General features: G+C 52.3%; 3 protein-coding genes across 4 annotated transcripts; 2 read left to right on the top strand and 1 right to left on the bottom strand.

Annotated features, from left to right (window-relative positions):
* Window positions 1–2,470: 2,470 nt before the first annotated feature.
* On the top strand, window positions 2,471–4,586 carry Atp6v1f (ATPase H+ transporting V1 subunit F). The gene is made up of 2 exons (XM_003475181.5): window positions 2,471–2,689; window positions 4,155–4,586. Exons 1-2 carry the CDS (start codon window positions 2,532–2,534, stop codon window positions 4,354–4,356), a joined length of 360 nt encoding a protein of 119 aa, XP_003475229.1. The 5' UTR covers window positions 2,471–2,531; the 3' UTR covers window positions 4,357–4,586.
* Window positions 4,587–4,756: 170 nt separating this feature from the next.
* Window positions 4,757–7,359, top strand: Spmip1 (sperm microtubule inner protein 1). The gene is made up of 2 exons (XM_003475053.4): window positions 4,757–5,482; window positions 7,192–7,359. The coding sequence occupies exons 1-2, from the start codon at window positions 4,912–4,914 to the stop codon at window positions 7,299–7,301; spliced, it is 681 nt and encodes a 226-aa protein (XP_003475101.1). The 5' UTR covers window positions 4,757–4,911; the 3' UTR covers window positions 7,302–7,359.
* On the bottom strand, window positions 7,051–10,645 carry LOC106028813 (collagen alpha-1(II) chain-like). 2 transcript variants are annotated; one of them, XM_063240995.1, is made up of 4 exons: window positions 8,045–10,624; window positions 7,866–7,955; window positions 7,662–7,753; window positions 7,051–7,580 (listed from the first exon to the last, which is right to left on the bottom strand). In XM_063240995.1, the coding sequence occupies exons 1-4, from the start codon at window positions 9,017–9,019 to the stop codon at window positions 7,514–7,516; spliced, it is 1,224 nt and encodes a 407-aa protein (XP_063097065.1). In that variant the 5' UTR covers window positions 9,020–10,624; the 3' UTR covers window positions 7,051–7,513. The 2 variants fall into 2 exon arrangements, with proteins under 2 accessions (XP_063097065.1, XP_013013783.2); XM_013158329.3 differs by having other exon boundaries at window positions 7,517–7,580; window positions 7,662–7,955; window positions 8,045–10,645.
* Window positions 10,646–11,173: the final 528 nt, after the last annotated feature.

Genomic DNA, 11,173 nt, shown 5'->3' with positions numbered 1-11,173 from the left:
GAATGCTCTTCAAATGAGGAATCTAAAACAGTGGGAACAGACGCAAATAGGCATAGTCTCCAGTCAGCAGGCAAATGGGACCTTCATTCCAAATCCTGGGTCACACCTGCTGCAGCCCCGCCTTCAGCCCTGACCTCACTCAGAGCTCTTCCTGGGCTCCTGCGCCCACTGAACCATTCTCCACGTCCTGGCTCCCTCCATTCCACAGTCCATGCTATAACTCAAGGGGTCCCCCTCCAGGCAGTATGCCCTTCTTCGGTTTGTGGCTTCCTCCTGCTCCAGGCTAAGTAGTCTACCCCTAAGGAGGCATCTGAGATCCCCCCAGGTTCAGGCACCTGCTCCCTATCACTCAAGTGGGTCAGTGTGCCCACTCCCCACTGCACCCTCCTGCAATACCCTTCATGGCCTCTACTTTCCCAGGTACCTATGCTGCAGTTTGGGCTTCTACTTGGAAACTGTCTCCTCTCTACCCTTGGCTTCCTGGTCCAGAGGAAATTTTCCTGGACCCTGACCTTAGGCATCTCTCTGATTACATTTACTACCCTGATCCACGACCAAGTATCCACCACAGCCTTGTGTACCAGCCTGAGCTCCCTGATCCTGAGAGATCTACTAAGGGTCTGAATGAACATGTGAACGAACAACTCAGTGGTAAAGCAGGAAAGACATGTTTCTCTCCATGGATCTGCAACAACAGGCTAGCCCTCAGACCCTTAGTAGTGGGACTGCCAGAAAAAACCCCCCAAACCCTTGGCTCCTGCTCTGACCACCCTCCTCCTCGTCTCTTCACCTTGGCCTGCCTGCTCCTCATTCCTCTCCGAAGTTTCTTCTTTCCCTTCCTGCATCTGGGAGGAGACACTTGTCCTTATACTGGATGTGCCTCTCAGGGTGTTTTCAGAGTTTCTTTTTACTCTATGTCGTCCCCTCCCTCTGATATTTCTCACCTTCCCCCTAGTCTTTCAAGGAGCCTCTAAGTGCAGAAATCAGATTTTATTAATCTTATATTTAACTCCTAACTGGGATCACATTTGATAAATGACAGCTGAATGAAGGAGTGGTGATGAATGTGATGGTATCCCAGATCCATTATCTGGCAAACTCATTAAAGGCAGATTTGTTCACCTGTGACCACTGAGGGCCAGCTGTGCCAGGTGACAGACTCCAACACCCTTGCAGCCACCTCACTCTCTGGCCCTCATCCCCCAGCCTCTGCAGTGAGGCCTTCCCGACTGCCTAGCTGTCCTCCCGCTGTGGACTGGTGCAGAGCTGTTCTCTCTCAGTCGCAGTGGGACACTGGGAGCTCAACCCTGAGAGGTGGGCCTCCTGTTATATGAAGAAACCAAGAATCTCAGTGAGATCAAAATGCAGAGTCAGACCCAAGTACCTCCAAACCTCAGGCTTACTGTGGGTACAACCACTACACCAGACCACACTGATATTCCAAGTGCTCCAAATTCACAAACTATGTATCAGTGCCAGAGGTTCCCATTTCTCGAAAGGCAGGAGAAAAGAGTAACCTTTCTCTTAGGATCTGTTTCTCTCACAGACCCCACTCCATCAGGATGCTGCTCCTATCCGTTTAGCTGCTCAGGCCAGATACCTGGAAGTCACTTGAGTTACTCTATCTCCAGCCCCAAACACATCCAATCCAAAAAGCAGTTTTGCCCACCCCTGCTCTAAATATTGTTTGACTTCGTTCATTTCTCCACATTCTCATTACCACAATGACTCCCCAGTTTGGTTTCTCCTCACTAAGTCTTGCCTCTGTCCACAACACAGTTCAATGGTAGCTCTAAAGCATAAATCCTATCATTATCTGCCGTTTGCTTAAAATTCTTTAGTTTTCAAGGAAACACGCAATTGTTTTTCTTTATTCTTAAACTCTCTAGTTGCCAAACCTTTGCATACGCTCTTTCTTTTGTCTAAAGCACCCTCTTGCACTCACTTCTATTCCTTTCACTTTGCTGGCCCTTCAAGTCTCAGCTCGTGTGAGGCCACTGTCCTTGGGAAGGTTTCTCCAAGCGCTTCCTCTCCCGAGGAATTATTTTCCAGGTTTGTGTGCTTCCATGGGCTTCTCACATTTTAACAACCAACAGGGTGCTTTTTACTCGCCTGTTCCTTGACTGTACTTCGCAAGACCGTACCATTAGTAACTTGTTCACTCCCTTAGTAATTACACTGCCACACTCCGACCTTCCTTAGGGTCTCAACGTCTAACAGCGCTGAATATAAAACATCGATGGAGCAAGACAGACAACCAGGACTTTTTGAAAGAGTGAAAAGCCAGAGAAACACTCCTTGTGTCGCACAGCCCTCTGGGAAGCGTAGTCTTTTAGTTCGGGCCTCTCAGTTTAGCGCAGGCGTATTCTGTAAGAGGCAGTGTTGCTACTAAAGCGCATGTCCCGGAGTGGTGACGGTGGAACTGCGCATGTCTAAAAGGCGGGGCTAGGTCCGCTTAGCTACGCTCTGCGGGGGCGGGACTTTGGCGACTTCTGGTTTTGGTATTGGAGCTGTCGCTGCCAGCTGCGGTGATGGCGGGGAGGGGGAAACTAATCGCAGTGATTGGAGATGAAGACACAGTCACTGGTTTTCTCCTGGGCGGCATAGGGGAGCTTAACAAGAATCGGCACCCTAATTTTCTGGTGGTAGAGAAGGATACAACCATCAATGAGATCGAAGACACCTTCCGGTACGGTAGCCTGCGAGGCCTAGAACGGGCAGCTGCCTGGGGGAGTGCGGGAGAGGGCAGAGGCGACCCGGGCTCCGAGGTGTCAGACCCCTACCGGGATGGGAGGCGACCCTCGAACTCTGTCCGCCCCTCTGAAGCAGAAGCCTCTGCACCAAGTTCTCTTTTGGGGCCCAGTGGTCTCGGGTCTGTGACAGGTCCTTAAACTCCCCCTCACATGACCGTGTGTCAGGAAAGAAGAGGAACCGAACTTGAGGGCTGTCCCTGTCATAGCTGGACGTCTGGGGCGCCCGGCCCGTGGAGACGGCCAGCCTCAGCAGCTCTTGCGGTCCCCGACCTTGACCGAAGAGTGGTCTGTTGGCTTTTACAAATGCTCGGCTCTTTTGCCAATTGCACCCTAAAGGAAACACTCATTGAAAATCTAGGCATTGGGCTTGGGCCTTGTACTCGCATCTTCCTTAGAGGCTCACAATCCTCTTGTATGTTGGAGGTTATTATTCTCACAAGTGAGAAAACTAAAGCTCAGGGAGGTTAAGACGTGCCCAAAAACACACCAGTGGGAAGTCATAGCTGGGATTTGAACTAAGAGCCAACGCTTTTCTGCCTGTACACACTCAGCTTGTGAAGTTGTCCCCAGTCTGCCTTGGAATTTTCCTTTGTCTTAAGCACAATCTGGGCTGTCTAGTTTTCAACTTAAAACCCTATACTTCTTCCTTCCCTGAACCAAGGATGATAGCTTCAATGTGTGGATTCAGGTGTGTCCTTTAATCTAGAAAATGTCTTGGTGATTAGAATCGATGGCAGATTTCTATTCTGTCCCTTGCTCTTTCTCTAGAGATCTTGTACCTCGCAGAAATACCCCCACTCACCTGTTTCCTCTAAACAGCTCAGCCCAGAGCTACTGGCTGAAACTGGTTCCTGCTGCCAGGGGTCTGATAGACCTTGACCTGAGAGCCTGCTATCTCCAGATCTCCAAGCAGTTGGTAAAGTGGCCCAAGTAGTAATGGAAGGAGGAAAATTGGTGATGCATACTTGTAAACCCAGCACTTAGAAGGCTGAGGCAGAAAGATTTCTGTGAGTTCAAGGTCAGCCTGGGCTACAAAGTAAGTTCAAGGCCAGTCTGAACTGCATAGTGAGACCCTGCTCAAAAAGACCTTTTTTTTTTTTTTTTTGGTCTTTTTCCTTTTTATCAGTACCGGGGATCAAACTCACGACTGCCTGCTTGCAAGGCAAGCGCTTATGCCGCTGAGCTAAATCCCCAGCCCCTGGCCCCCAGCTCTTGAGTAAAATTGCTTTATTCAAGGAAGAACAGACTGAGTTGAATGTAGCAGCCTTTCCCTTTGTCCTGTGCCCAGGTCCCTCTCATTCCCCTCCATAGCCCAGTGCTAGCACTTAGAGTGAGCTGCCTGAACGAAGGGGACAACTCCTCCCCAGCTGTCCTCAGCTTCTTTCCCATCTCCCGTCACAGGCAATTTCTAAACCGGGATGACATCGGCATCATCCTTATCAACCAGTACATCGCAGAGATGGTTCGACATGCCCTTGATGCCCACCAGCGCTCCATTCCAGCGGTCCTAGAGATCCCATCCAAGGAGCACCCCTATGACGCTGCCAAGGACTCCATCCTGCGCAGGGCCAAGGGAATGTTCACTGCCGAAGACCTGCGCTAGGCCACCCTGGCCCTGCAGCTCCCCATACCATGGCCAGGCCTCTCCCAGCCCCTCCCCTTCCCCTGCACTGCTGGATGGGTGATGCTTCTAGACCACCGGGGCTCTGCTGTTAAAATCAGCCTACTTAGGGACAGGATGTCCAACCATCTTCTCCTCTACCTCTTCCCTGTGCTGTTACTCAGTGACACTGTCGATGTTAAATTAAAGTGATATTCTTGGTTCTCTCCAAACTCAGGTTGGGTACTTGCTTGGGAAGGACTTGTTGGGCCAAGCCTTTGGGAGAGATTAAAGTATCAAGGTTCTGCCAAAGAAGTGCTAGGCCAAGAAGATTGGTCCAAGAGGCTGTAAGTCAGGATTGGTTATCTGGATCAAAGAAGACCATCTTGGGGGGCAGCGATGGAATTGAGAACTCCTGCACCCCAGTCTGCATGGGACTGGGGATAGAAAAAGCCCAGGAAACCAGGACACCTGTAATTCCAGATCGAGCTGGGTCCTGTAAGAGGTTTGAGGGTCCTGGCCACTTCAGAAAGGGTGGCATGTGAGGTCTACTGAGAGATGTCAAGTAGAACCCCGGCCCTGTGTGAGGTGGGGCTTGGTTGCCAGGTGACTGTCCCAGGGAAGCCACCTGCTGGCAGAAGGTCCCCACTTGCTGTTCACTCCTTGGTTGCATCTACCCTAGTACTGGTCCATCCTTCCTTTGCCACCTTATCTCGGCAGCTCAACATGGATACGCTGCGACAAAATTTCTGGAAGGAGGAATATCTAAGGGAAAAGATGTTACGGTGTGAATGGCACCGCAAGTATGGGTCCTTGGTGAAGGCCAAGCAGAAGGCCAAGGCTGCAGCCCACCTGCCCCTCAAACTGCCTGCCTTGGTCTCCAAGGCCCCACTCTCACCTCCACCTGTCCCCAAAGCAGTCCCTTCCAAGGCTCCCAGCCCTGTCCCGGAGGCTTCTTTCCAGTCAGAAATGTACCCAGTACCACCTGCCACGCGGGCCTTGCTGTACAAAGGCATCTCCCATGACTTGCAGGGGCGCTACAATTACCTCAACACCCGAAAACTGGACCTTCCAGAGACGCGCTACCTCTTCCCCATCACCACCAGCTTCACGTACGGCTGGCAGCTGGGTGAGCCCCAACCTCTCAAACCAGACACTTGCCAAACCTGGGCTAACAACCATGTGCCAGGGCGTGGGCATTCAGTGGGGGCTCCAGACCATAAACACAGAGCAAGGAAATTCACAAGAGAGAGAAATTCCAGGGGCTAGGGAATGACTGGGCAGAAAGACAGGGGAGAGGTGGTGCTTCAAATTCCATAGGAGGAGCTAAATGACAAGGGGGGAGGGCTTCCAATTTTAGTATAGTTAAAGGGAAGTCAGTGGAGGGGTTTGGGCAGGCAGGATGATGATTTACTTTTTTTTTTTTTTTTTTTTAATCTTTGAGACAGGGTCCCCCTATGCAATTCAGGCTAGACTTGGACTCATTTTGTAGCCCAGACTGGCCTTGAATTCATAGCAGCCTCCTCCCTCAGCCTCCCAAGTGCCTGATTTACTTTTTAAAAAGTTACCCTGTGTTGTAGGTAATAACTTTTCAGGGGAAGCTGTAGACTCTTGTAAGTTAGACATCTGCTTTGAGTTATCTTGGTAAGAGGTGCTGGTGGCTTCAGATCAATAGATTAACAGGACAGCTGAAGTTAATTCTGAATGTTTTAGAGGAAGACTCATTAGAAATTTTTGATGGGTTAAAATGTAAGAGGAAGAGAGAAATCACTGGCAGTGCCCAGATATTTGGTTGTAGCTGCTTCAATAGGGAAGACCAGGGGAGGATAGACTGGCGGGTACATGAGATGGGTCAGTTGGCCAAGGTAACTTGAGGTGTTAGGCCTATATATGAAAGTATGGCTCTCTGAATCAGCTCAGAGCTGAAGAGCAAGTTTGGGGGTCATTAAAATATATGTAAGTATGGGGCTGGGGATTTAGCTCAGTGGCACAAGCACCTGCCTTGCAAGCAGGTGGTCGTGAGTTCGATCCCCAGTACTGATTAAAAAAAAAAAAAAATATATATATATATATATATATATATATATATATATATATATGTAAGTGCTATTTGAATCATTGCAGTTGGATGAGGTCACTTGGGGAGCTCAAGTCACTAAAATCTCATCTGAGGGTTAGGTGGGCAGGACCATAGGCCAGCAGCAGTGGCAGAGGAAGGCTATCCACATGCTCGGAGTCCTTTTCCAGTGTGACTGAGAACTGTCTTCAGCTAGGAGGGAACCAGCCGAGTCAGTGTGGTATTTCAAAGAAGAGTGAAAGTGTGGGGCAGAGAATATGGCACTGAGTGTTGCCAGGTTGCTGGTGGTGGTGAGTGGGCCCTTTGTGTCGTGAATTTCAAGGGAGGTCACTCAGTCATGAGTTTTTCCAGCTGCTGAAGTGCCTGGGCCAAAAAGGCAGATGGCTGGGAGTCAGCACGGTTAAATTTCACCCGGTTTCCTCATTTTCCCCAGGGCCCTAACACAGAAGTCAGGGAGGGGAACAAGGTTTCAACAGAAGCAAGTGGGAAGCCCCAGAGGGGATGGAGGTGGAAGGAAGCCCATGGCAGTACCTGTCCCTGAGACAGCAGGGCTGGGGTACTGATGCCAGACAGCCGGTGGCCATACCACCCTCGCTGCTGTATTCAGCATCCAGCCTGTGTTTGCCTGTAGCTCCCACTCCTCAAAAGCTCTTTTTATTTTTTCATACTAAGTGGATACAAGAAGACCATACAGACAGACAGGGCTCCTAGGGTGAGTGTCTTCCCTGGGAACCTATTGCTGCTCACTTATCTTTTCCCAGGCCCCCCAGTGAAGCAAGAACTGGTCTCCTGCAAGATGTGCCGTATCGAGTCTTTCTTCCGCAAGAATGGGGTCTTTGCGTTGCTGGACCCCCGGGACCTGGCCCTTTGATCCCCGGCCTGGCAGCGGGTTACAGGAGGGAGGAAGAAATAACAGGCCTCTTGCTGCAGAGACGTTGTGCATGTTGTCTGCTGTCTGGGCTCCGAGGCTGTTTTCAGGGTCTTCCAGGACTGACCTCTGACTTCTTTTTCCTTAATGCTTTCTTCTTGCATCATCTCTTTGGGTACCCAGCAATGACTAGAGGGGGCTGGGAAGTGTGGGGGCTATTCTCCAGGCACAGGGTCTTCAGCATCTGGGGTCCACAGCAGCTCCTGGAAGTTATGGGTGTTCCTAGGGGGAAGAGTGACCTGTCGTTTAGATGAGAAGGGACCCCCTTTCCATCACCCCCAACCCTCCCCGCCCACCCCTCACCTGGCCCCAAGGGTCCGAAGCCGTCCGGTCCTCTCCTGGTACACTTGGTCCAGCCGCTCCCGCAGTGCGCGTCGCCATTCGGCGGCGTCCTCCTGGATGGGTAGGGTTCGGTGGGGCCCGCGCAGGCCGAACTGCGCCCCGTCCCGCCCCGCCCCGCCTCGCCCCGGTCAGGATCCTGATGGCACCACCTCCCCTGGTTCTTGCCTGAGTCTGGAGGTGTGCGGGGCCTGAAGGGAGTCCCAGAGGGTGGACCCGGCAGTGACGGTTCCCGGCAATGCGGAGTCGCTCCAGCACCTGGGGAGGCAGCGGTGAGCTCGGCTCGACCTCGTTGTCCGGCCCACCTGCCTTGCAGGCAGCCCCGACCCACCCACCCGGGGACGCACCCGGAGCCGCTGCTGCTCACGATCCCGCCACCGCCGCCTCCGAGCCGCGCCGTGCAGCTCCAGCAGTCGCTGCAGAGCTGACTCTTGCTGCTCCGGGCTCAGTCCCGGGGGCGCAGGCCATGCGGCTTTCGAGGTGGGGAGGCCCCCAGAGCCGCCCCTCCGTTCCCCGAGTGCACCGGGGAAACTCGCTTCCCCCACTGTCCGGTGCGCCGGGCCGCTGCTGCCTCCTGGCACAGGCACGGCCAAAGGGAGCTCGGGCCGCCCAGCGCTCACAGTGCCCCGTGTCGCCGGCATTCCGGCTCCTAGACCCTGGAGGGGAGCCCAAGCCTCCTCCCTGGGGGCCCCCAGCGTTGGCACAGCCAACTCATGACACTTGCCCTCGGTTTTGTCCCACTTCCCCTGAGTGGCCCTTCCCCTAGGGCCTGGGTTCCCCCTTTCCAAACTCGGGGGGCTCTGTTCTCCCACCGACATAGGGATGTCCCTCCACTGGCCCAGGGGGCTGCCTTCCTCCAAGAGCTGGGCGGTTGCTGCCCTCTGAGCCACCTCCCAGGCTGGTGTGATGTATCCTTCCCACGACTTCCAGGTTTTCATATCCTGACCCTGAGGATCCCTCTCTTGCAGGCACATGGGACTGTTTCCTGTTTGAGGACCTTCAGTGCTCTCTCCCTGGGGTGCCTCTTCTCTCTGACTCTGAGGTGACTTTTCTCCCTGACTGGGAGGGACTACTTTGTTCTCCCTTTGGGCAGCCTCCGCCCCCTCACCCCCAGGGACTGCCTCTCCTAGACACTGTGGAGAGTCCAACAGCAGCAGCAGTTTTTGAGGTTCTGCTCTCTCTCCCTCCAGGCCCAAGCCCAACCCCTTGGTTGGATATTGGGGTGCTAACAGGCCCTGGGAAGCCAAACTAGAGGGCCCTGGGGCTTCCTGATTGAGCTTTCTTCCCTCTGGGCTTCTAGGTGTTGCTGACCCTTGGATCATAGCCTCTGCTTGGCTCTTCTGTTCTCTCTGGACCAGGTCCTGGGAAGAGAGAGAGAGCACCGTGGGTCCAGTCTTGCTCCTAGTGCCTGTGGAAAGGCCCCTGGCCCAGTGGGGTAGGGGACGCAGGGGGTAAGACACCTCAGTGGCCCACTTGCCTGATTTCTGAATTTGTCGAGGCCATTTTATGTGTTGTTAAAGTTGCTCAGTGATGGGCCTTCTTCCACTTGGTGCAGGAGGCAGCCCCACCTCACACCAGCAGCCTGTCCCCAGGCAAACCCGTCCCCAACCAGAGAGAGGCCTTGCCCAGATCCCTTTGACCCTTTCACCTTGAACACTGAATTTCCTGGCTCCTCAAAGCACCTGCTGGTAGTTGGATTCATCTCCTGTAAGCAACCTGAGGGAGAAAGACCAGTTTTGAGAGCTCTCGGTCACGCTGCAACCCCTCCCACACATGCTCTGAACTGGTCCCAAGAAGCCCAGTGTAAAGGAGAGAGGGGCAGCCTAAGGGTGCTGCTTCAACTTCACGGCTGTCACAGTTCATTATCCCACCTGTATTCTCAGCCTGTCCTGCATCTGCCTGTCAGGTGTGCTTGCCAAAACTGACCTCATCTCCCTCATCCTGCCAGCCAGGGCAGAGCACCCTAAAGCACCCTGAGTTTGCCTGGGAAGGAGAAGAGCTAGTTTTCTGGGGCCTGTCTGCACAACGACACTCCATTTTGAATTGGTGTGCCAATTCAGACCCAGAGAGAGAAGGAGAGAGAGACAGAGAGAAACCCATGTGCATACTTTTTCCTGTTAAGGAAAATTTTCCTTAATAGGAAATTCAAATTTCTGACCCCAAACTCAAATGAAATTCAAATTTCTGACCCCAAACTCAAATGAAATTCAAGAAATGAAATTGGAAGATGAGCCTGGCCTAGAAACTGCAAATGTTCCTCATTAACAAAAGAAGTCTAAAAAAAGAGGTGCTGTCGATACTGCCTTGCAGCTGTGGAGGAAAAAGAGATGTTCTGCATCCATCAAACTAGTTCATCAAACCTGATTTCCTAAGTTCTTAAATTGAGAGCTTTCACAAGCATAGCGCATCTTGTTCTGCTGGGCAATACAGACATGTGAATATTCATAACTTTAACCAAATGGATATGTTCTCTGTGAAAATAGATCTTTAAAAAGGTTTTTAAACAAAGGAGTTTGGTAAGACTCCCGGCCTTTAGAAATGATTGCCATGAATTTTGAAACAACCTCCCATCCCTTGCTCTGGGATGCTGATCTGTTGTCTTTCACTAGAGAGTTTATTTATCAGGTAATAGTGTAATTAATATCTGTCTTCCCAAGAGATAAAATACTTGCAAGAGCTTCCGTCAATCAGAAGAGTATTGTTGCTCTCCTATCCTGTGTGCGAAGGAAGAATTAAAGCATACTGTTGTTGGGTTTGGTGGCACACATCTATAATTCAAGGCTCAGAAGCCTGAGGCAGCAGAATCGCCATGAGTTTGAGGCCATCATGAGTTCATGGCCAACCTGAACTACATAGTGAGACCCTGAAGAATGACCCAAGTCCTTGGACTTGAGCTGCGAAGGTCCCTGTCTTCCAACCTGGTCTGACTTTTCCAACTCCAGGGTCTCCCTGTTAGCCTGGCTGCCTGATCCCCACCCCCACCCTGTCCACGTACCAGATGTGGCCTTTTCAGGTGTGCCAGAGCCTTCCTGCCTTGGGTCTATGTCACGCCTGGCTTCGTGCAGATCTGATACAGGTGACCAGCTTGGTGCCTGCCCCCTGCAGGAGTCCAGGGGCTGCCTCAGGTGCATCTCAGGTGGCCTCTGGGCTCAAGAGGAGGGAGGAAGCCTAGTCGTCACTCTCCCTAATCTCCACCAAACAGTGTCCAAACACTGAGTTCAGGGTGGCCACCCCCAAGCCCTATACCAGCTAGATCCTGGGAACTGGAACTCAGGGGTCTCCCTACCAGGGGTAGTAGAGCAACCAAGTGTGCAACTGAGGACCTGGAAGGAGCCAGAAACATGAGTAGGGGCACAGGGCAGGACAGTGGAAGGAGTCGGAAAAGGGCCGGGTCCTGGGTCACTCTGAAGTAACACAGGAAATACGAGGTTTCCTAGGAAAGAGATGCACCCTTCTGAGCGCTGATGGGAGTCCTT

This window comes from Cavia porcellus, unplaced genomic scaffold (assembly GCF_034190915.1).
Source record: "Cavia porcellus strain 051 isolate PalLab524CR breed Dunkin Hartley unplaced genomic scaffold, mCavPor4.1 scaffold_2, whole genome shotgun sequence".
NCBI classification, from domain to species: Eukaryota; Metazoa; Chordata; class Mammalia; order Rodentia; family Caviidae; genus Cavia; species Cavia porcellus.
The sequence above is the reverse complement of the archived record's forward strand: the minus strand, read 5'-3'. Positions and strand labels throughout refer to the sequence as shown.